Source organism: Doryrhamphus excisus, linkage group LG19, assembly GCF_037039965.1.
Source record: "Doryrhamphus excisus strain RoL-2023G ecotype Guam linkage group LG19, RoL_Dexc_Guam_v1.1, whole genome shotgun sequence".
NCBI classification, from domain to species: Eukaryota; Metazoa; Chordata; class Actinopteri; order Syngnathiformes; family Syngnathidae; genus Doryrhamphus; species Doryrhamphus excisus.
The window spans coordinates 16,165,997-16,191,391 of record NC_136375.1 but is presented as its reverse complement, the minus strand read 5'-3'; the positions used below and the strand labels follow the sequence as shown (position 1 = coordinate 16,191,391).

Sequence of the window (25,395 nt, the reverse complement as noted above, 5' to 3'; positions counted from 1 at the left end):
GGGTAACAGGAGCGTGAAGTTGACTATAGGGGTGTTATTTCATGTTTTGAGGGCTCTAATTATGTTAAAATGTGCATTTAGAAAGTCATAAACAAGCTTTCTATGTTTTATATGTCTTTTTTTCTTGAATTATGTCTACTATATTGGGTAACACGAGAGTGAAGGTGACTATAGGGGTGTTATTTTATGTCTAGAGGACTCTAATCATGTTAAAAAGTACATTTAGAAAGTCATAAACAAGCTTTCTATGTTTTATATGTCTTAATTTCTCAAATTATGTCGACTATATTGGGTAACAGGAGTGTGAAGGTGACTATAGGGGTGTTATTTCATGTCTAGAGGGCTCTAATCATGTTAAAAAGTGCATTTAGAAAGTCATAAACAATCTTTCTAGGTTTTATATGGCTTATTTTCTCAAATTATGTCAACTATATTGGGTAACAGGAGAGTGAAGTTGACTATAGGGGTGTTATTTCATGTCTTGAGAGCTCTAATTATGTTAAAATGTGCATTTAGAAGGTCATAAACAAGCTTTCTATGTTTTATATGTCTTATTTTCTTAAATTATGTCCACTATATTGGGTAACAGGAGAGTGAAGCTGACTATAGGGGTGTTATTTTATGTCTAAAGGACTCTAACCATGTTTAAAAAGTGCATTTGGAACGTCGTGAACAAGCTTTTTGTGTTTTATATGTCTTATTTTCTCTATTATGTCGACTATATTGGTTAGCAGGAGTGTGCAGGTCACTATAGGGGTGTTATTTCATGTCTAAAAGACTCTAATCATGTTAAAAAGTACATTTTGAAAGTCATAAACAAGCTTTCTATGTTTTATATGTCTTCTTTTCACGAATTATGTCCACTATATTGGGTAACAGGAGAGTGAAGCTGACTATAGGGGTGTTATTTCATGTCTTGAGGGCTCTAATTATGTTAAAATGTGCATTTAGAAGGTCATTAACAAGCTTTCTATGTTTTATATGTCTTATTTTCTCGAATTATGTCTACTATATTGGGTAACAGGAGACTTAAGGTGACTATAGGGGTGTTATTTCATGTCTAAAGGACTCTAACCATGTTTAAAAAGTGCATTTGGAACGTCGTGAACAAGCTTTTTGTGTTTTATATGTCTTATTTTCTCTATTACGTCGACTATATTGGTTAGCAGGAGTGTGCAGGTGACTATAGGGGTGTTATTTCATGTCTAAAAGACTCTAATCATGTCAAAAAGTGCATTTGGAAGGTCGTAAACAAGCTTTTTGTGTTTTATATGTCTTATTTTCTTTATTACGTCGATTATATCGGAATAATACCACCTGGCCACTCGCACCCCAGCGAGGGAACATGATGGTAAACGTCGAGTAAATCTTCGTTGAAAGAGATTTCATATGTCGGTTCAGGTGACGACAGCGAGCGCCCACCCCCAACCATTCATCTTCCTGACACTTCCTGTCAACGTTTCATGCAAAATACATCCAGTGACCTCGTATGCGTGTGGACTATCTCTATTTCTTACGTATGTAATGATTCATCCATTCATGCTATCTCATAACATCTTTTACAGCAGATACCAAGAGTAACCCGTTTAGCGCTTGTTTGGAGGTACGGCGACCCCTCCTTCATGGTGGTTAACCCGTCCCTGATATATACGTACATATCTGGCATCCTTATTTAGAAATGGTAATGGTAATGGTAATGGTAATGGTAATGGTAATGGTAATGGTAATGGTTTAATTTCATTAGAACATGCATCAGATTCCAATTGAGTGCATCCCATAATCAGTTCCCAGTTCCACATGTCCAAAAGGAGTAGGAAGAAGCAAAGCTTATTAAATCCTACCCCTCCATCTGGTACTTTTACATTCACTAACTCTTACATTTGTTCACTACCTGCTTTTCTAATATAGTTTAAGTTATTTTTTATTTTAATTTTAGGTAGAAGGTCATAAACAAGCTTCCTATGTTTTATATGTCTTATTTTCTCAAATTATGTCTACTATATTGGGTAACAGGAGAGTGGAGTTGACTATAGGGGTGTTATTTCATGTATTGAGGGCTCTAATTATGTTAAAACTTGCATTTAGAAGGTTATAAACAAGCTTTCTATGTTTTATATCTTATGTCTTATTTTCTCTTATTATGTCTATTATATCGGGTTATTAGGAAATAAATGAAGTAGTGGTGCTGATGCTGGTGGTGGTGGAGATGCTGATGCTGGTGAAGATGCTAATGCTGGTGGTGGTGCTGATGCTGGTGGAGATGCTGATGCTGGTAGTGGTGCTGATAATGGTGGAGATGCTGATGCTGGGGCGGAGATGCTGATGCTGGCAAAGATGCTGATGCTGGTGGAGATGCTAATGCTGGTGGTGGTGCTGATGCTGGTGGAGATGCTGATGCTGATGCTGGTAGTGGTGCTGATGCTGGTGGTGGAGATGCTGATACTGGTGGAGATGCTAATGCTGGTGGTGGTGCTGGTGGAGATGCTGATGCTGGTGGAGATGCTGATGCTGGTAGTGGTGCTGATGCTGGTGGTAGTGGAGTGGAATGGAGTGTCTTCATGATGCAGGTCTGGAGATGCTGGTGAGAAAAAACACAGAAGATGTGAACATGATAGCAAAAATAAAAATAAAAATAAAAATAAAAATCGTCACCTTCGTGTCCCCGAAAGGTCACATTGCCTTGTCCTCAATTTCTTACTTTTCCTTTAACTATGCCATTTACATTCTATGTAAAACTTCATTGTTCTGATGTCAGTAATAATAACAGTTTCATGTTACGACATTTCGTGTTACGACATTTCGTGTTACAACAGTTCGTGTTACAACAGTTCGTGTTACAACAGTTCATGTTACGACATTTTGTTCCACAGCGTTCCGTTTACACGTCTACACGTACTAACAGTAATAATAACAGTTTCATGTTACGACATTTTGTGTTACAACAGTTCATGTTACAAAATTTTATGTTACGACATTTTGTTCCACAGCGTTCTGTTTACACGTCTACATGTACTAACAGTAATAATAACAGTTTCATGTTACGACATTTCATGTTACAAAATTTAATGTTACGACATTTTGTTCTACAGCGTTCCGTTTACACGTCTACATGTACTAACAGTAATAATAACAATTTCATGTTACGACATTTCATGTTACAAAATTTAATGTTACAACATTTTGTTCTACAGCGTTCCGTTTACACGTCTACACGTACTAACAGTAATAATAACAATTTCATGTTACGACATTTTGTGTTACAACAGTTTGTGTTACAAAATGTAATGTTACGAATTTTTTTTTCTACAGCGTTCCGTTTACACGTCTACACGTACTAACAGTAATAATAACAGTTTCATGTTACGACATTTTGTGTTACAACAGTTTGTGTTACAAAATGTAATGTTACGACATTTTTTTTCTACAGCGTTCCGTTTACACGTCTACACGTACTAACAGTAATAATAACAGTTTCATGTTACGACATTTTGTGTTACAACAGTTCATGTTACAAAATTTTATGTTACGACATTTTGTTCCACAGCGTTCCGTTTACACGTCTACACGTACTAACAGTAATAATAACAATTTCATGTTACGGCATTTTGTGTTACAACAGTTTGTGTTACAAAATTGAATGTTACGTCATTTTTTTTCTACAGCGTTCCGTTTACATGTCTACATGTACTAACAGTAATAACAGTTTCATGTTACGGCATTTTGTGTTACAACAGTTCATGTTACAAAATTTTATGTTACGACATTTTGTTTTACAGCGTTCCGTTTACATGTCTACATATAAAAACAGTAATAATTACAGTTTGATGTTACGACATTTCGTGTTACAACAGGTCATGTAACAAAATTTTATGTTACGACATTTTGTTCTACAGCGTTCCGTTTAACTATGTCATTAATCTACACTTCCTGGGAAGGTTCACCACAGTTCCATGTTTTGGCCATTTGTGGATAATGGCTCTCGCTGTGTTTGGCTGGGGTCCTAAATCTTGAGAAATTGCTTTATGACCTTTTCCACGCTGATAGCTCTCAAGCTAGGTTGTGTTTGAATGAAGCTTTTGAGTGTTTTTGTCCCTTCAGATTCAAAAGTTTCATTTTAAAACGGCATAAGATGTTGACTATAATGTCGACAAATATACAAATATAAATACAGTATATACTGTATTTAATCTGTACATATACAGTATATTATATATATATATAGTCATACAGTGTAGGTACATAAGGTATGTACATATTTTTCTCAAAATTTCTGCCATTATTTGACTTTTTATATAAAAATTCTGAAGAAAATTGCAGACTTCATACTTTTCCCCAAAAATAATCATGTGAAACCAATTTTTTTTGGTCTAATTTTATTGTAATTTTTGCCATTTTGGGGGTAAAATATACCCCCGCCCCAAAAAAAAAATTTCCATCTTTAGTTTTATTTAAAAAAACATTTTTTTCTAATGATTTACCAAAGTGTTTATTTTCTATAGTTTCTTTATTTACTATATGGTGTACCTATGTAATATATCATCATATTTTCCGAGTTGTGTAAAGCAAATTGTTGGATTGGGGAACAAAATCCCAAAAGAATATAATAATAATAATAATAATAATGATAATATTAATGATGAATGGCATGTACCATCTGTGGCATTTGCCCGGTCGGAGGCGATCCAACGGAGGCGATCCAGCCGCCCGTAATGGCCTGATAACGGGCGCATACGGCTGTCAAACACAACAAAGTGAATATGTAACTGCTTCATCAACGGAGATTGAAGGTGGGGGGCTGGGGGGGGGGGCTGGACCTCTGATGTCCTTACGAGCTAATTGATGTTCTATGCTAATCATCTGTACCTTCATGACTTCACTAGTGTTTTTTTTTTTTTTTTTGCGTGGGGAGGGGAGGGGGGGCTGTAATGTTACATCAAATATACAACCAATGGGGGAGGGGCGGAAGACATGGAAATTGATCACAGGAAGGGCTTGAAGGTTCCCTGCACAAAGTCAATGAATCAATGTGGGGGGGGGGGGTGTCCATGATGCGGCAAACACGTATGAATGAGTAAAAAATCCTTGACATAAATAATTAAAAAAAACATAAAAACATAAATAAGTTCTCATTTTACACACATAAACAGCTTTTTTTACAAGCAATATTTGACATGATTGAAAGCTATTTTACACATTTATTTTTTACAAAAAACAAAACGAAACATTTCATTTTACAACATTTCATTTTACAATATTTAGTATTTCAAATTTCTTTTTGCAATGTTTAGTGTCACATGTTGCATTACAACGTTTTGTTTTATAAAGTTTTTTATTACAGTGTTTCCTGTTACAACATTTCGTTTTACAACATTTCATTTTACAATATTTAGTATTTCAATATTTAATATTTCAACATTTTGTTTTACAATGTTTTGTTTTATTTTTCTATGACAGTGTTTCACATTACAACATTTTGTTTTACATTTCAATTTACAATATTTTGACTTTCAATATTTCGTTTTGCAGTGTTTAGTTTCACATGTTGCATTACAACGTTGTGTTTTATACAAGTTTATATAAGTTTATATAAGTTTTTTTTTATCACAGAAGCGGTTGAAAATGAATGAATGAATGAATGTTTCACGTTACAACATTTCGTTTTACAACATTTAATTTGACAATATTTAGTATTTCAATATTGCAATGTTTTGTGTCACATGTTGCATTACAACGTTTTGTTTTATGAAGTTTTTTAATCACAGTGTTTCACGTTACAACATTTCGTTTTACAACATTTCATTTTACAATATTTAGTATTTCAATATTTAATATTTCAACATTGAGTTTTACAATGTTTTGTTTTATATTTTTTATTACAGTGTTTCATGTTACAACATTTAGTTTTACATTTCATTTTACAATATTTAGTATTTCAACATTTTGTTTTACAATGTTTTGTTTTATTTTTTTAATACAGTGTTTCATGTTATAACATTTTGTTTTACATTTCATTTTACAATATTTAGTATTTCAACATTTTGTTTTACAATGTTTTGTTTTATTTTTTTATTACAGTATTTCATGTTACAACATTTTGTTTTACATTTCATTTTACAATATTTAGACTTTCTATGTTTCGTTTTGCAGTGTTTAGTTTCACATGTTGCATTACAAAAAAAAACAATTTTTTTTTTAAATTACAGAAGCGGTAGAAAATGAATGAATGAATGAATGTTTCATGTTACAACATTTCGTTTTACAACATTTAATTTGACAATATTTAGTATTTCAAATTTCTTTTTGCAATGTTTTGTGTCACATGTTGCATTACAACATTTTGTTTTATAAAGTTTTTTGTCACAGTGTTTCACGTTACAACATTTTGTTTTACAACATTTCATTTTACAATATTTCGTATTTCAAGGTTTAATATTTCAACATTTTGTTTTACAATGTTTTGTTTTATGTTACAACATTTTGTTTTACATTTCATTTTACAATATTTAGATTTTCTATATTTCGTTTTGCAGGGTTTAGTTTCACATGTTGCATTACAACGTTGTGTTTTATAAAGTTTTTTTGTTACAGAAGCGGTTGAAAATGAATGAATGTTTCACGTTACAACATTTCGTTTTACAACATTTCATTTTACAATATTTAGTATTTCAAATTTCTTTTTGCAATGTTTAGTGTCACATGTTGCATTACAACATTTTGTTTCATAAAGTTTTTTATTACAGTGTTTCACGTTACAACATTTCATTTTACAATATCCAGTATTTTAATATTTAATATTTCAACATTTTGTTTTACAATGTTTTGTTTTATAATTTTTTATTACAGTGTTTCATTTTACAACATTTTGTTTTACATTTCATTTTACAATACTTTAGTATTTCAATATTTAATATTTCAACATTTTGTTTTACAATGTTTTGTTTTATAATTTTTTATTACAGTGTTTCATTTTACAACATTTTGTTTTACATTTCATTTTACAATACTTTAGTATTTCAATATTTTGTTTAGCGGTGTTTAGTTTCACATGTTGCATTACAACATTGTGTTTTCTCCTCTTGCTTTCTAATCTAATTGCCTGCCAGTGTGTTTTACACCACAATGTATCTTGTGTACTGCGTACTGTGTACTGTGTACCGTGTACTGTATTCATCCATAGCAGGTCTGGAGGCGACTTTGCGTCCGGTGCACTGCAGCAGTGCGCCTGCGTGCACGTTGATGAGCAAGTCACCTGTGGTGCATGGAAGCTGATTGAAATGGATATCAGCTCCCATCCATTTATTGTGGGTGAATGCAATCACTGGGAGTGTATTTGCTCTCACAATCACACACACACACACACACACACACACACACACACACACACACACACACACACACACACCCTTTTTCCTTGTGGTCAACAGCATGGAGATGATGGTGGTCATGCTAATACTAATACTAAGGGCTGCTTCACCTCAAGTCAAGTCCTGCAAGAATGTCACAAAGTTGTGTGTGTGTGTGTGTAATACATTTACATGAAATCACCACACACACACACACACACACACACACACACACACACACACACACACACACTGCTGCATCTGTGAGTGAGGCAAGATTCCTCGGTGGCAACAGCGAGAGCATCCCTCACATCACACACACAAACATCCCGCCAATATCATCGGGGGGGGGGGTGGGGGGGGTGAAATCTTGCGGCTTTTTCCACACACACTCACACACACACACACACACACACACACACACACACACACACACGCATGCATGCAGAGAGCGGCAACGCAAATGAGCATCAACAGATATGATCGTGCATCTGCAGCGGCGCGGCTGCAGCATCAGCATCAGCACCAGCATCAGCATCAGCATCAGCATCAGCATCAGCATCAGCATCAGCATCAGCATCAGCATCAGCATCAGCACCAGCATCAGCACCAGCATGGTTCTTTTAAGACTTCCCAACACAACAGACAAAATTCCTCACCGTTGTTGTCATGACTCAACAGAGTGCCGGTGTGTGTGTGTGTGTGTGTGTGTGTGTGTGCATGTGTGTGAGTGTGTGTGTGCAACACGGTGAGTTTGCACCAATGACAGAAGGGTCACAGCTCCGGTGCGCCAGCCGCTTGCACCTCACCACCCCCGGCTGCGTGACGGCTGTCCACCTCCTCTTCGGCTTCCAACCGCAGTTCATCCAACATGTGTGTGTGTGTACGTGTGTGTGTGTGTGTTAATGTGTGTGTGTGTGTGAACGTGTGTGTGTGTGTGATGCAAAGACAATTCCAATGAAAAGCACTTACTGTTTTTCACCAGCCTGTCCCCCCTCTTTCCCTGCGTCCCTCCATCCTTTTTCACATCCTTCCCGTTTGACGGTATCCGTTTTGCGCGCGCGCGCATGTGTGTGTGTGTGTTACACACACTCGCACACGCACGCACTCTCACACACACGCCGGGAAAATATCTCCCTAAACATACATGTATGTTCTACATGCATCCGGCCAGCTCTTCCTCCCTCCCTCTCCCTCTCTCTCTCTCTCTCTCTCTCTCTCTCTTTCTTCCTCTCCTTCTCTCTCTCTCTCTCTCTCTCTGTCACACACACACACACACACACACACACCCTCTTTGGCTGTTCTTTGGTTAAAATTCAGTATATGCGCCCCCCCGTCACCTAGCAACCATCAACCTCTCTCTCTCTCTCCTGTATCCCCCTCCCTCCCTCCCTCCATCCCAGGCGACACGTGTTGAATGCTAAACTTAGCGGAGCGGAATAAAATGAATAAAGGGATGGAGGCTCGATACGCCCCCCCCACCCCCTCCCTACCCCCCCCTCCCTCCACCCCCCACCCCTCTCCCGCTCTTTCACTCGCTTGCTCGTATCATAATGCAATATAAATATTTACTAGAACCACTCAACCCCCCCCCCCCCCCATTGTCCTCCTCGGCTAGGCTCTTCTACATGGACCCCCCCCCCCCTCCTTCCATCATCCATCCATCCTTCTCCCGCCCCCCCCCCCCCCATGTTCTCTTTCTGCTTCCCAAGCAACACGGAGACGTCACAGCGGCGGGAAACTGCTCAGGAATCAGGAACAACTTTTCCTTCACGTCTTTACCTTCCCGTGTCGCTCTTCAGCCTCGTCGTCATCATCATCGGCAACCTACAGCATCACCCTCACCCTTTCTCATCCTTCTCACCCTTTCTCACCCTTTCTCATCCTTCTCACCCTTTCTCATCCTTCTCACCCTTCTCATCCTTCTCACCCTTTCTAACCCTTCTCACCCTTTCTCGCCCTTTCTCGCCCTTTCTTACCCTTCTCACCCTTTCTAACCTTTTCTCACCCTTTCTCACCCTTTCTCACCCTTGTTCACCCTTCTCACCCTTGTTCACCCTTCTCACCCTTTCTCACCCTTCTCACCCCTTCTCATCCTTCTCACCCTTCTCACCCTTTCTCACCCTTTCTAACCCTTCTCACCCTTTCTCGCCCCTTTCTCGCCCTTTCTTACCCTTCTCACCCTTTCTAACCTTTTCTCACCCTTTCTCACCCTTTCTCACCCTTATTCACCCTTCTAACCCTTTCTCACCCTTCTCGCCCTTTCTAACCTTTCTCGCCCTTTCTAACCCTTCTCACCCTTTCTAACCCTTCTCACCCTTTCTAACCCTTCTCACCCTTTCTCGCCCTTTCTAACCCTTTCTTGCCCTTTCTCACCCTTTCTAACCCTTCTCACCCTTTCTCACCCTTCTCATCCTTCTCACCCTTTCTAACCCTTCTCACCCTTTTTTGCCCCTTTCTCGCCCTTTCTAACCCTTCTCACCCTTTCTCGCCCTTTCTAACCCTTTCTTGCCCTTTCTCGCCCTTTCACACCCTTCTCACCCCTTCTAACCCTTCTCACCCTTTCTCGCCCTTTCTAACCCTTTCTCGCCCTTTCTAACCCTTTCTTGCCCTTTCTCACCCTTTCACACCCTTCTCACCCTTTCTAACCCTTCTCACCCTTTCTTACCCTTTCTTGCCCTTTCTCACCCTTTCACACCTTTCTCACCCTTTTTAACCCTTTCTCACCCTTCTCACCCTTTCTAACCCTTTCTCGCCCTTTCTAACCCTTCTCACCCTTTCTATCCCTTCTCACCCTTTCTAACCCTTTCTCGCCCTTTCTAACCCTTCTCACCCTTTCTATCCCTTCTCACCCTTTCTTGCCCTTTCTCGCCCTTTCACACCCTTCTCACCCTTTCTAACCCTGCTCACCCTTCTCACCCTTTCTCACCCTTCTAACCCTTTCTCACCCTTTCGAACCCTTCTCACCCTTTCTCGCCCTTTCTCACCCTTTCTCATCCTTCTCACCCTTTCTCGCCCTTTCTAACCCTTTCTCGCCCTTTCTCACCCTTCTCACCCTTTCTAACCCTTTCTCGCCCTTTCAAACCCTTCTCGCCCTTTCTCACCCTTTCTCACCCTTCTCACCCTTTCTCATCCTTCTCACCCTTTCTAACCCTTCTCACCCTTTCTCGCCCTTTCTAACCCTTTCTCGCCCTTTCTCACCCTTCTCATGCTTTCTAACTCTTTCTCGCCCTTTCTAACCCTTCTCACCCTTTCTAACCCTTTCTCGCCCTTTCTCACCCTTCTCACCCTTTCTAACCCTTTCTCGCCCTTTCTCACCCTTCTCACCCTTTCTCACCCTTTGTCACCCTTCTCACCCTTTCTAACCCTTTCTCACCCTTTCTCGCTCTTCTCACCCTTTCTAACCCTTTCTCGCCGTTTCTAACCCTTCTCACCCTTTCTCACCCTTCTCGCCCTAAAAAAATGTAGTACTGTGTCACTAGACTGGTGATTGTCACTTTGTCTCTGGCTGATCACATGACACCAATGAGTGACCTCATCAAAGTCCACTAAGTTCCTCAGAGCAACAGACAGACAGACAGACAGAAGGAGGCCATCGACAGAATCCTCGATAGAATCATGTGACCCCTGGAGGTCTGGGCTAATGATGGACACGCACCTCAGTTCCATCTAATTAAACAAGCATCAATACGCTTGGACTTCCATCAGTACTGATTGGGCGTTACGTCCACGTCCAGATCCCAGATGGTCATTTCCTGTCAGAAGCAACCAGGCGCTAGCCGCTATACGTGAGCGTTTGTGACCCCTCCCGCAGCCACAAAGGCTGCAAGGCAGCAAACGGAGTCGTGCCGCAAACACGCCCCTCGTGTTGCGACCACTGGGTTTGTACGTTGACTCACGACAAGGACGCGGCGTCCCACGGCGATGAGAAAATGTCTGGGAAATGGCGAATGTAAAACGACCTCGCTTTGCACTGACTCACCGTTGACGCCTCGGAATCAAACCTTGTTGTTGTTGGCTTTTTTAGGTGGAGGATGATGTCATCCACTGACGCGTCTACCGGGGGCATCATGGTTACTTTCAGACGTGCTTGCAAGGAAAGACACGCAATGTCTTCCATGGAACAAATACTAATACTTCTGTACTTATGATATTATTATTAGGACTTATATGACTTTATTATTCTCATTTTGCTACTTTTTTGTCTTCTCTTACAGTAAACAGGTTTTCTAAATCTGATTTTCTCTTATGATGTCTACTATATTGGGTAATAGGAGTGTAAAGGTGACTATAGGGGTGTTATTTCATGTCTAGAGGGCTCTAATTATGTTAAAATGTCTATTTAGAAGGTGTAAACGGGTTTTCTAAATCTCATTTTCTCTTATGATGTCTATGATATTGGATACTAGGAGTGTAAAGGTGACTATAGGGTTGTTATTTCATGTCTAGAGAGCTCTAATAGTGTTAAAATGTCTATTTAGAAGGTGTAAACAGGGTTTCTAAATCTCATTTTCTCTTATGATGTCTATGATATTGGATACTAGGAGTGTAAAGGTGACTATAGGGTTGTTATTTCATGTCTAGAGAGCTCTAATAGTGTTAAAATGTGTATTTAGAAGGTGGTAAACAGGGTTTCTAAATCTGATTTTCTTTTATGATGTCTACTATATTATGTAACAGGAGTGTAAAGGTGACTATAGGGTTGTTATTTCGTGTCCAGATGGCTCTAATCATGTTAAAATGTGTATTTAAAAGGTGGTAAACAGGTTTTGTAAATCGGGTTTTGTCTTATGATGTCTACTATATTGTGTAAAAGGAGTGTAAAGGTGACTATAGGGGTGTTATTCTATGTCTAGAGGGTTCTAATGATGTTAAAAAGCGCATTTAGAAGGTGGCAAACAGGTTTTCTAAATCAGACTTTCTTTTATGATGTCTACTATATTATGTAAAAGAGTGTAAAGGTGACTATAGGGTTGTTATTTCATGTCTAGAGGGCTCTAATCATGTTAAAATGTGTATTTAGAAGGTGGTAAACAGGTTTTCTAAATCTGATTTTTTCTTATGATGTCTACTATATTGGGTAATAGGAGTGTAAAGGTGACTATAGGGGTGTTATTTCATGTCTAGAGAGCTCTAATAGTGTTAAAATGTCTATTTAGAAGGTGTAAACAGGGTTTCTAAATCTGATTTTCTTTTATGATGTCTACTATATTATGTAACAGGAGTGTAAAAGTGACTATAGGGTTGTTATTTCGTGTCCAGATGGCTCTAATCATGTTAAAATGTGTATTTAGAAGGTGGTAAACAGGTTTTGTAAATCTGGTTTTGTCTTATGATGTCTACTATATTGTGTAAAAGGAGTGTAAAGGTGACTATAGGGTTGTTATTTCGTGTCCAGATGGCTCTAATCATGTTAAAATGTGTATTTAGAAGGTGGTAAACAGGTTTTGTAAATCTGGTTTTGTCTTATGATGTCTACTATATTGTGTAAAAGGAGTGTAAAGGTGACTATAGCGGGTGATATAAAATGATATTCTCTACTTGTGTCGCCTACAGCCACACATCAGGGCTCTGTCATGCTTGAACAGCAGGGCCATTGTCCAACACATTTCCAACTACTCAGTTAATGCCCTCAATGAAGCCTGGGGGGGGTCAAGTGGGGGTCTGGGCCACCCCCCCCCCCCGATTGATGAATTGATTGGTTAAAAGGAGTGAGTCATGGCTGTTTTTGTAATGGAAAGAGGAGAGGACACACAATTAAGAATATAAATGGCGCTGGTGGAGGTGGAGTCTGCTGTTGAGGCGCTTTAGCACTCTAGCACTTTAGCCCATATGGCAATCAGGGTGAGAACGTGGGCTCATCAAGCTGATTGGACCTCCAGATGGCGTGGAAAGACCGGTGGCTTCCAGATCTTCTGCAGCGATGCGTTCGCCATCAAACGCGTTCAGTTGCTCCAACTTTTCACTTTCCCTCTTGTTGTCCCTCTTGTTGCCCCCCCCCCCCCTCCCTCTCTGTCGCCTGGAGCTTCTGGAGATATTGGAATGGCGACATTAGGCTTCATGAAGCATGTGATGGGATGCGTCGTCACTGTTTGGCGTCGCCTTTCAGAGCAATCCGCTCCCCGGCGCCGTTTTTGTGTTATGGTTAATAAAAGGCGCCGGATGCTTGGCCTCTGTGGCGCTCGCCAGTTCCGCCCACTTTTGCGTCTGCGTGTTTGTGTGACTTAGCCTGTTGCTGTTTGGGCTAATCTCATGTGACTCGACTGGCTATCTCTATTTACTCATCTGTTTAGCTCGCAGCAAACAACCTAACGCTCGCTCTCTCTCTCTCTCTCTCTCTCTCTCTCTCTCTCTCTCTCTCTCTCTCTCTCTCTCTCTCTCTCTCTCTCTCTCTCTCTCTCTCTCTCTCTCTCTCTCTCTCTCTCTCTCTCCCTGCCTGACGCTCTTTCTTTCTCTCTCTCTCTCTCTCTCTCCCTGCCTGGCTGGCTGGCTCGCCATGGCGAGCACAATAACACAATAACACAATAACACACATACACAATGACACACGTACACAATAACACACATGCACCATGCACGTGGTGGCGTGCACGTGGTGGCCGCCTTTACAATATCCACTTTGAAGAAGATCAAAATCTACATCAAGATGAATAAAACTGGTGAAAAATGGCCTTTACCTTTACCCTTACCCTTACCCTTACCCTTACCTTTACCCTTACCCTTACCCTTACCCTTACCCTTACCCTTACCCTTACCATTACCTTTACGTTTACCTTTACCTTTACCTTTACCCTTACCTTTACCCTTACCTTTACCTTTACCTTTACCTTTACCTTTACCTTTACCTTTACCCTTACCTTTACCCTTACCTTTACCTTTACCTTTACCTTTACCTTTACCTTTACCTTTACCCTTACCCTTACCCTTACCTTTACCCTTACCCTTACCCTTACCTTTACCCTTACCATTACCTTTACGTTTACCTTTACCTTTACCTTTACCCTTACCTTTACCCTTACCTTTACCTTTACCTTTACCTTTACATTTATCTTTACCTTTACCTTTACCCTTACCTTAACATTTACCTTTACCCTTACCTTACCTTTACCCTTACCATTACCTTTACATTTATCTTTACCTTTACCTTTACCCTTACCTTAACATTTACCCTTACCCTTACCTTTACCTTTACCCTTATCTTTACCCTTACCATTACCCTTACCTTTACCCTTAACCTTACTTTTACACTTACCCTTACCTTAACATTTACCCTTACACTTTCCTTTACCCTTACCTTTACCCTTACCTTTACCCTTACCTTTACCCTTACCTTTACCCTTAACCTTACTTTTACCCTTACCCTTACCCTTACTTTTACCCTTACCCTTACCCTTACCCTTACCTTAACTTTACCCTTACCTTTACCCTTACCCTTACCCTTACCCTTACCCTTACCCTTACCCTTACCCTTACCCTTACCCTTACCCTTACCCTTACCCTTACCCTTACCCTTACCCTTACCCTTACCCTTACCCTTACCTTTACCCTTATCTTTACCCTTACCTTTACCCTTACCTTTACCCTTACCCTTACTTACCCTTACCTTTACCTTAACTTTACCTTAACTTTACCTTAACTTTACCCTTACCTTAACATTTACCCTTACCCTTACCCTTACCCTTACCCTTACCCTTACCTTTACCCTTACCTTTACCTTTACCTTTACCCTTACCTTAACTTTACTTTTACCCTTACCCTTACCCTTACCCTTACCCTTACCCTTACCCTTACCCTTACCCTTACCCTTACCTTAACTTTACTTTTACCCTTATCCTTATCCTTATCCTTACCCTTACCCTTACCCTTACCCTTACCCTTACTTTTACCCTTACCCTTACCCTTACCCTTACCTTAACTTTACCCTTACCTTTACCCTTACCCTTACCCTTACCCTTACCCTTACCCTTACCCTTACCCTTACCCTTACCCTTACCCTTACCCTTATCCTTACCCTTACCCTTACCCTTACCCTTACCTTAACTTTACCCTTACCTTTACCCTTACCCCTACCCCTACCCCTACCCCTACCCTTACCCTTACCCTTACCTTAACTTTACCCTTACCCTTACCCTTACCTTTAGCATCGGCTGATATCGGAAATTGTGAGTTGGACAATATGGACATATTGGTTTTCCTCCAAAAATCCCAATGGGCCTTCCCTGGTGCTGATCCATGGTGGCATTATACGCACGTAAAAAAGGATGCTTGCATTTGTGACCTTGATAAAGCTTTCCAGGAGCCGCATGTGGCGTGGGCTAATTCCCCTGGCTAACACTTTATTAGTGCATTTACTTTCAAATCACTTGCAGAGTTGATCTCATTCGCGCTCCCTCGCCCCCACCCCCCCTTCCCCCTCCCCCTCTCTCGCACACCGGGCGCAAAGTGAGAAAGAGCGGCAATTGAATTTTCTTTCAATCCCAGAGTGAAATAGAGAAGGGGGGGTCGGGATGGGGGGGGGGGGGGGTAAACGCAGCAGCAGCAAAAGAAGTCAGGCCACAGCGCTCCGCTGGTGCTTTAATCCATTCCTCTTCCTTCACGCCAAATCCCTTTCATTCCATTGGTGGAATAAATGATTCCATTTTCTTTTTGGTTCACAGCATTTTCTATCGCTGGCCCGGACTCCCGGAATCCCGGAATCCCGGAATCCCGGACTTGTGGCCCGCGTACACAATATGGATTCCAATCGACTCAGCAGGGACAAAATAAATAACACATGCATGAACTCTGTGATGTACCTTGTTAGGATTAATGACGACATTTAAGAACACGGAACAATTCCAAATAGCATCTATAATTCATCGGCAACACGCCTAACGATAATGTATGGCATTCCGCCCATATTGCCAAAGCTCATCAATATGCAAGGCGGATGAATTATTCTTTTTTATTTCACGGAGGGGAGACTCCAAGGACTGGATTCCCGGGTAAAAGCCTGAGTGGGTGATGTGCAACGTGCGATGGTGCTAGCGACGGCGTAGCATCTCACGGTCCTGACGCTGTCTTCCCAATGGGATACACTCTGACAACACCAAAGTGGGATTAGATAAGGATAAGCGAGCGCTCCGTTTCATCCCGGGCCATAGGGAGGGGGATTCACTTCTTTAAAAAAAAAAAAAAAACAGTGCCCCCCCCTGTGGCAACTGCTATCAATTAAGGAGCCGGTCCAATAAATGCCTTAGCAACAGCTTGATACTCAACTACAACCAGATTAAGACTAATCTGGCATTTTACCCAGCATGCCTTTTGAAAAGCACAGCCTCCATTCTTTACTCCCGACATAAAACACAAAGCCGCCTCGGCTCGCTCTTTCAAAGGACACAGTCCGCATTCTTTGACGTCCTCTCCCTCGCTTTTCCAGCCTGACCCAAATACTGGCTGATGACTGGACCACAACTCAGATCAGAGGCGTCCAGCTTGTCCGCTCAAGTCGTCATGCTGCTAGCATCCTCCGTGAAGAAGACGCTAGCACCGGTGGAAAAGTCCATCCTCCACGGGGGCGACATGGAGCCCTTTCCCACTGACTGATGCTGACATACACGTCTTTATGTTCGTTCACTGGTTCCAGACCCATGAAGTGGGATTCAGGGTTCATAAATAAAATATTTTCATTTTTTTTATCTCTCGAAAAACTGTTTAATACCTTCTAAATACATGTTAATATTATTAGAGCCCACTAGACATGAAATAACAACCCTAAAGTCACCTTTATGCTCCAATAACTCAATATAGTAGACATAATAAGACAAAACAAAACCTGTTTACCAACATCTAAATACACTTTTTAACTTATTTAGAGCCCTATAGATAGAAAATAACACCCCTATAGTCACTTTTACACTTTTATTACTGGATATAGTCGAAATAACAACAGAAAAATGAGACAAGAAAACCTGTTTACCACCTTCAAAATATGTTTTTTAATAAGATTAGAGCCCACTAGACATGAAATAACACCCCTACAGCTATATACCCCTTTATGCGACAATAAATCAATATAGTAGATATAATAAGACAAAACAAAGCCTGTTTACCAACATCTAAATACACTTTTTTATGACCCAACAAAGACAAAGAAAACCTGTTTACCACCTTCGAAATGTTTTTTGATATTATTAGAGCCCTCTAGACATGAAATAACAACCTTTACACTCATGTTACCCAATAGAGTAGGCAAAATAAGACAAAATAAGACATAGAAAACCTGTTTACCACCTTCTAAATACATATTAGAGCCCTCTAGACATGAGATAACACCCCTATAGTCACCTTCACACTCCTATTACCCAATAGAGTAGGCCAAATAAGACATAGAATACCTGTTTACCACTTTCTAAATACATATTAGAGCCCTCTAGACATGAAATAACACCCCTATAGTCACCGTCACACTTCTATTACTCAATAAAGTAGGCAAATTAAAAAAAATAAGACCTAGAAAACCTGTTTACCACCTTCTAAATACATTTTAGAGCCCTCGGGACATGAAATAACACCCCTATAGTCACCTTCACACTTCTATTACCAAATAAAGTAGGCAAAATAAGTCAAAATAAGACATAGACAACCTCTTTACTCCCTTCTAAATACTTATTAGAGCCCTCTTGACATGAAATAACACCCCTATAGTCACCTTCACATTTGTATTAGCCAATAGAGTAGGCAAAATAAGACAAAATAAGACATAGAAAACCTGTTCATCACTTTCTAAATACATATTAGAGCCCTTTAGACATGAAACAACACCCCTATAGTCACCTTCACATTTGTATTAGCCAATAGAGTAGGCAAAATAAGACAAAATAAGACATAGAAAACCTGTTCATCACTTTCTAAATACATATTAGAGCCCTCTTGACATGAAATAACACCCCTATAGTCACCTTCACATTTGTATTAGCCAATAGAGTAGGCAAAATAAGACAAAATAAGACATAGAAAACCTGTTTATCACTTTCTAAATACATATTAGAGCCCTTTAGACATGAAATAACACCCCTATAGTCACCTTCACATTTGTATTAGCCAATAGAGTAGGCAAAATAAGACAAAATAAGACATAGAAAACCTGTTCATCACTTTCTAAATACATATTAGAGCCCTTTAGACGTGAAATAACACCCCTATAGTCACCCTCACACTCTGATTACCCAATAGAGTAGGCAAAATAAGACAAAATAAGACATAGAAAACCTGTTTATCACTTTCTAAATACATATTAGAGCCCTCTAGACGTGAAATAACACCCCTATAGTCACCCTCACACTCTGATTACCCAATAGAGTAGGCAAAATAAGACAAAATAAGACATAGAAAACCTGTTTATCACTTTCTAAATACATATTAGAGCCCTCTAGACGTGAAATAACACCCCTATAGTCACCCTCACACTCCGATTACCCAATAGAGTAGGCAAAATAAGACAAAATAAGACATAGAAAACCTGTTTATCACTTTCTAAATACATATTAGAGCCCTCTAGACATGAAACAACACCCCTATAGTCACCTTCACATTTGTATTAGCCAATAGAGTAGGCAAAATAAGACAAAATGAGACATAGAAAACCTGTTCATCACTTTCTAAATACATATTAGAGCCCTCTAGACGTGAAACAACACCCCTATAGTCACCTTCACATTTCTATAACCAGCAAATGTGGCTTCTGCCCGCCAGCCATGCATTATTCCGTGATTCTTCTGCTAAGGTGAGCTTTAAGCAAGACGGATGGTGCCAATCAAATGTGCCTAATAGACGCTTTAATGACTTCCTTCCTGCCTGAGCTCTGACTGGAGCCTTTTATTCTGCTAAGCGCTGTCGCCTTGCATCTGCTTCCAAAGTCCACTTGATGAGATTGGGGGGGACTTCCTGGAACTCAACCTTTTCACATCCGCTCCCGATGAAAAATGAATGGCCGAGCTTCTCTTCTTTGTCGGCCTGGATGCGTCCTGCCGCATGCACACGTAATGTACATGCGTGTGCACGCGGCGTGTCGGGTGCGGATCAGTCGTAAAGTGAAAGCAGATCATTAACTCGTGGGCCGGCTGCCATCTTTGCATTAGCGGCGCTTCAATCTCCAGGTACGCACACAAGCCAAGGTTAAAGGTTTTCCCGGCGTTCCGTGTGACATGTGAAAGATGGACCCCGCCCGCCCGCCCCGGCTAGGCCCGGGGGGGCGGGCGAGTGGTGGCGGACACACGGCAGCCAAGGTGAAGGGTACGGCTTGGCCTGAAATGGATGGATTCAGCAGTTTATGGGGAGAAGGTGGCCCCGCTGGGGGGGCAAGCGGTGTCGTGCCGCATGCAGCTGGCTTCAATGTGGTCACCCCGTGGGGGGGCGGGGGGGCGGGGGCGCTTCCCAGTCACTTCCAATTAAAACTGACTGGCAACCAGTCCAGGGATTAGTCTGCACCGGGTGCCTGTTTTACATTCACTTCATTCAAAGCCGTGCGGTGTTGCCTTCAGGGGCCACTAGCCAATGGCAAAATTAGAAATTCCATAAAAAAATATTTGACACACAACCCCCCCCCCCCCCCCCCCCCCGGGATTTTTTACATCAACATTTACAACAAAAGTCAGTCTTTGATTCAGCTTCTCTCTTCAATTGCCATTGTTCTAGTGATGTGCGATACTCATACTTTAATAATTCATTTATTTATATTATTTTATTGATTTAACACATGTCTACTATATTGCTTAATAGGAGCGTGACGGTGACTATAGGGGTGTTATTTCATGTCTAGGGGGCTCTAATAATGTTACAAAGCCTATTTAGATTAGTATTGCAATACAATTTAGAATTGTATTATTTTTGCGTTGTTTGTTTAGTTTTACTTGTTATGACTTGGTTTCATGCGACATGATGGAATACTTTCTTAGTGCGTTTTGTGTTATAGGGGTGTTATTTTATGTCTAGAGGGCTCTTATAACGTTGAAAAGTGAATTTAGATGGTGGTAACCAGGTTTTCTATGTCTTATATGCAGTATTTGGTCTACTATATTGGGGAATAGGAGTGTAAAGGTGACTATAGGGGTGTTATTCTATGTCTAGAGGGCTCTAATAATGTTAAAGGTGTATTTACAAGGTAAAAAAACATGTTTTCTATCCCTTATATGTCTTAGTTTCTCTTATTATAACTACTATATTAGTTAACAGGAGTGTAAAAGTGATTATAGGGGTGCTATTTCATGTCTAGAGGGCTCTAATAATGTTAAAGGTGTATTTAGAAGGTGAAAAACTTGTTTTCTATCCATTATATGTCTCATTTTCTGTTATTATCACTACTATATTAGTGAACAGGAGTGTAAAGGTGATTATAGGGGTGCTATTTTATGTCAAGAGGGCTCTAATAACGTTAAAGGTGTATTTAGAAGGGGAAAAACATGTTTTCTATCCCTTGTATGTCTTATTTCTTGTTATTATACCTACTATATTGGTAAACAGGAGTGTAAATGTGATTATAGGGGTGCTATTTTATGTCTAGAGGGCTCTTATAATGTTAAAAGGTGAATTTAGAAGGTGGTAAACAGATTTTCTATATCTTATATGCAGTATTTGGTCTACTATATTGGGGAATAGGAGTGTAAAGGTGACTATAGGGGTGTTATTTTATGTCTAGAGGGCTCTAATAATGTTAAAGGTGTATTTACAAGGTAAAAAAAAACATGTTTTCTATCCCTTATATGTCTTAGTTTCTCTTATTATAACTACTATATTAGTTAACAGGAGTGTAAAAGTGATTATAGGGGTGCTATTTCATGTCTAGAGGGCTCTAATAATGTTAAAGGTGTATTTAGAAGGTGAAAAACTTGTTTTCTATCCATTATATGTCTCATTTTTTGTTATTATCACTACTATATTAGTGAACAGGAGTGTAAAGGTGATTATAGGGGTGTTATTTCATGTCAAGAGGGCTCTAATAATGTTAAAGGTGTATTTAGAAGGGGAAAACATGTTTTCTATCCCTTGTATGTCTTATTTCTTGTTATTATACCTACTATATTGGTAAACAGGAGTGTAAATGTGATTATAGGGGTGCTATTTTATGTCTAGAGGGCTCTTATAATGTTAAAAGGTGAATTTAGAAGGTGGTAAACAGATTTTCTATATCTTATATGCAGTATTTGGTCTACTATATTGGGGAATAGGAGTATAAAGGTGACTATAGGGGTGTTATTTTATGTCTAGAGGGCTCTAATAATGTTAAAGGTGTATTTACAAGGTAAAAAAAACATGTTTTCTATCCCTTATATGTCTTAGTTTCTCTTATTATAACTACTATATTAGTTAACAGGAGTGTAAAAGTGATTATAGGGGTGCTATTTCATGTCTAGAGGGCTCTAATAATGTTAAAGGTGTATTTAGAAGGTGAAAAACTTGTTTTCTATCCATTGTATGTCTCATTTTCTGTTGTTATCACTACTATATTAGTGAACAGGAGTGTAAAGGTGATTATAGGGGTGCTATATTATGTCTAGAGGGCTCTTATAATGCCATAAAAGGAGGACATCCTCAAAAGGTGAAGGAAAAGGTGAAAAAGAATGATCCAGGTAAGCAGCTCTCTCTTTCCTGAAGATCCTGTCACTTGTGTTTTTCCTTCCAGGCTCTCCCTCCCTCCCTCCCTCCTTCCTGCCCGTGTGTGTTTAACCCCGCCTCTCCCCACGGGCAGTGTAGACACAGAGACATCTTCACCAATTTGCCTCCAACCAAAAAAAAAAAGGCCAGGGAAAAAAAGTCACTATAAGCAGATTCCTTTCATGGAAACTGTGTTTGGAATGAAGGACAGGAACCAAGAACCGGTGACGGACACATCGCCGTACCTCCATAGCGGTCTTGACCAGCTGAAAGCGGGGCTTTGACACCAAAGTTACCAGCATGAATTGCTTCAAGCGGAGGTGAAATGCGGAGCATCCATTAACCGATGGCTTGATCAGCTCCATGATTGCAGGATCGCTCATCCGAGAGGCGGGCCGTTGGTCACCGTGGTTAGCGTCATTCCTCCCGGCACAAAGCACAATTAAAAAATCAATGGCGAGCAATCCATGCCTCCATCAACTGTTGAATCGTCAGCAGTCATCCTGTAAATTGTGCCGAGTGTGCGACCTCAGTGTGATAGGCTTACTCTTCACTCAACTTCATCTCCATCTTGTTGGCAAAGAATCCCAGCGGTGACTAAGAATCCAGAACCAGCTGTCGGTTTTGGGCCGTCAGAGCGCCGACTCGCTCCAGCAAGTCTTGTGGTTTTGACGGAGGGAACTACTAAGTATGTTTGACACATTCCCTCAAAGCCTGGGCCCCCGAGGACATCTTGGATCCCACAGAGTACGTAAACAGGGATCGGATGAAGTACGGTTGAAGGTCAGGAGGTAGTACAATGTACGGCTTCCTGGTGCTCAATGTGCTTCATGGAACTTCTCATGGCTTTGGCACTGTTTGATCCCAGTGGGTCACCCGGACCTCCCTTTTGTGATCTCTAAGGTCTACTCACACTGGGGGCGGGAGGACGACGTCCACCCCGTACCAGACTTCAACTTTTTATCTCATAATGTTGACTTTTCATCTAATAATTGCACATTTTGTCATAATTATAAATAATAAATAATAATTTAGTAGCCTATTGGTCTACTATATTGGGTAATAGGAGTGTAAAGGTGACTATAGGGGTGTTATTTCATGTCTAGAGGGCTCTTATAATGTTAAAAAGTGAATTTAGATGGTGGTAACCAGGTTTTCTATATCTTATATGCATTATTTGGTCTACTATATTGGGTAATAGGAGTGTAAAGGTGACTATAGGGGTGTTATTTCATGTCTAGAGGGCTCTCATAATGTTAAAGGTGTATTTGGAATGTGAAAAACATGTTTTCTATCCCCTATATGTCTTATTTTCTCTTATTGTACCTACTATATTGGTTAACAGGAGTGTAAAAGTGACTATAGGGGTGTTATTATATGTCTAGAGGGCTCTTATAATGTTAAAAAGTGAATTTAGATGGTGGTAGCCAGGTTTTCTACATCTTATATGCATTATTTGGTCTACTATATTGGGTAATAGGAGTGTAAAAGTGACTATAGGGGTGTTATTTTATGTCTAGAGGGCTCTTATAATGTTAAAAGGTGAATTTAGAAGGTGGTAAACAGGTTTTCTATATCTTATATGCATTATTCGGTCTACTATACTGGGTAATAGGAGTATAAAAGTGACTATAGGGGTGTTATTATATGTCTAGAGGGCTCTTCTAATGTTAAAAAGTGAGTTTAGAAGGTGATAAATAGGTTTTCTATATCTTATATGCATTATTATGTCTACTATATTGGGTAATAGGAGTGTAAAAGTGACTATAGGGGTGTTATTATATGTCTAGAGGGCTCTTCTAATGTTAAAAAGTGAGTTTAGAAGGTGATAAATAGGTTTTCTATATCTTATATGCATTATTTGGTCTACTATATTGGGTAATAGGAGTGTAAAAGTGACTATAGGGGTGTTATTTTATGTCTAGAGGGCTCTAATAATGTTAAAGGTGTATTTAGAAGGTGTAAAACATCTTATATGTCTTATTTTGTCTTATTATACCTACTATATTGGGTAATTAATTGGGTACGTCATACTTGCGTACATACCCCCCATACTCATACATACCCATTTTTTGTCATAATTATGACTTTTTACCTCATAGTTATGACTTTTTTATTTTCTTAATTATGACTTTATATCAATAATTAGGACATTTTATCCTGAAATTTTTACTTTTTGTCTCATAATTATGACTTTTCATGTACTAATTTAGGCCCTTTTTCTCATAATTGCAACTTCCTACTTTCCTCCATCATACTTATGAGTTTTTCCTGATTATTATGAGTGTTATCTCCTAACTTCAAGTTTTTATCTCATCATTGCAACTTTTTGTCATAATTATGATTTTCCTGTATCAACATTTTTGGGGAATTTTGACTTATCTCATAATTATATCTTTCCTATTTCATAATTTGTCAACTTTTTGTCATAATTATGATTTTCCTGTATCGACATTTTTGTGGAATTTTGACTTATCTCATAATTATATCTTTGCTATTTCATAATTTGTCAACTTTTTGTCATAATTATACCACAATCTTGTCAACTGGTCCAAAGAGGCCGCTAATGCATGGATGTCATGATTCCACCAGTAAAGCACCTCCATCAGGTGTTCTGCTCTCCCATCTATGCTGTGAACGTGTCGTAACAGGAACATATTTTTAGCATTTAAAAAAACCACATTGACTGTAAGTTCATGTTTTCCCTTTGAAAGTGAAAGTGCAGCTGAGGTGGCGCCCCCTGCCGGTGGAGACATTCCATAACATTCCGGGCCTTGCAGTAAAAGAGCACTGCAAAGTAACGCCCAAGTCCGGGACGCCACCAACGGCCTGAAGGCTCGGTTAGCGAGACAAACAAAGGAGAGGAGACCCAGGCAGCGAAGGGAGGGGCTACAGGTGAGCGGAGTGGGTGGAGCGTGTCTGGTGGGGGGGGGGTGGGGGGGGGGGTGGGGGGGGGGGATAAGGAGTGGGCAGGCAAAGGAATGCGTGTACAACTGACAAAGGTTGGGGAGGGAGGAGACAGGTAAACACGGCAGCATGGAAAGTCCAAGCAGGACTCCAACAAAGCAGAGTAGCGCAACGCTGCCACGCTCGCTCAGCTGACTTTGCCAGCGAGCAAGAAAGTCAAAGAAGACGCCGGGAAGACGTGCTGACATCAGCAAGGAGGAAAAAAAGCCGCAAAGCAACACGACCTCGCGGCTGCCTGAGTCTGTGTGTGTCTGTGTGTGTCTGTGTGTGTCTGTGTGTGTGTCTGCGTGCTCGCCAGCGACAACATGTTGATGAAAGAATACCGAATATGCATGCCACTCACCGTGGACGAGGTAAGACCCATACCTACTTCCTAGTTTTGTTATTCTACTTAGTATACAAAACCTCTTTAACTCCTTCTAATGACACTTCAAAACACTGCTAGAGCCCTCTA

At 40.1% G+C, this 25,395-nt stretch overlaps 2 protein-coding genes across 2 annotated transcripts in view; one reads left to right on the top strand and one right to left on the bottom strand.

The window, feature by feature from the left end:
- grin2db (glutamate receptor, ionotropic, N-methyl D-aspartate 2D, b) overlaps positions 1–8,574 on the bottom strand; it is an 83,711-nt gene extending 75,137 nt beyond the window's left edge. The window contains exon 1 of the mRNA XM_058057660.2: positions 8,316–8,574. The gene's annotated coding sequence lies outside the window, so the exon portion shown is untranslated. The remainder of the gene's footprint in view (positions 1–8,315) is intronic.
- Positions 8,575–24,981: 16,407 nt separating this feature from the next.
- pitpnc1b (phosphatidylinositol transfer protein cytoplasmic 1b) overlaps positions 24,982–25,395 on the top strand; it is a 30,698-nt gene continuing 30,284 nt past the window's right edge. Inside the window, exon 1 of the mRNA XM_058056481.2 lies at positions 24,982–25,294. Coding sequence (XP_057912464.2) covers positions 25,247–25,294 — 48 coding nt within the window. The 5' untranslated portion in view covers positions 24,982–25,246. The remainder of the gene's footprint in view (positions 25,295–25,395) is intronic.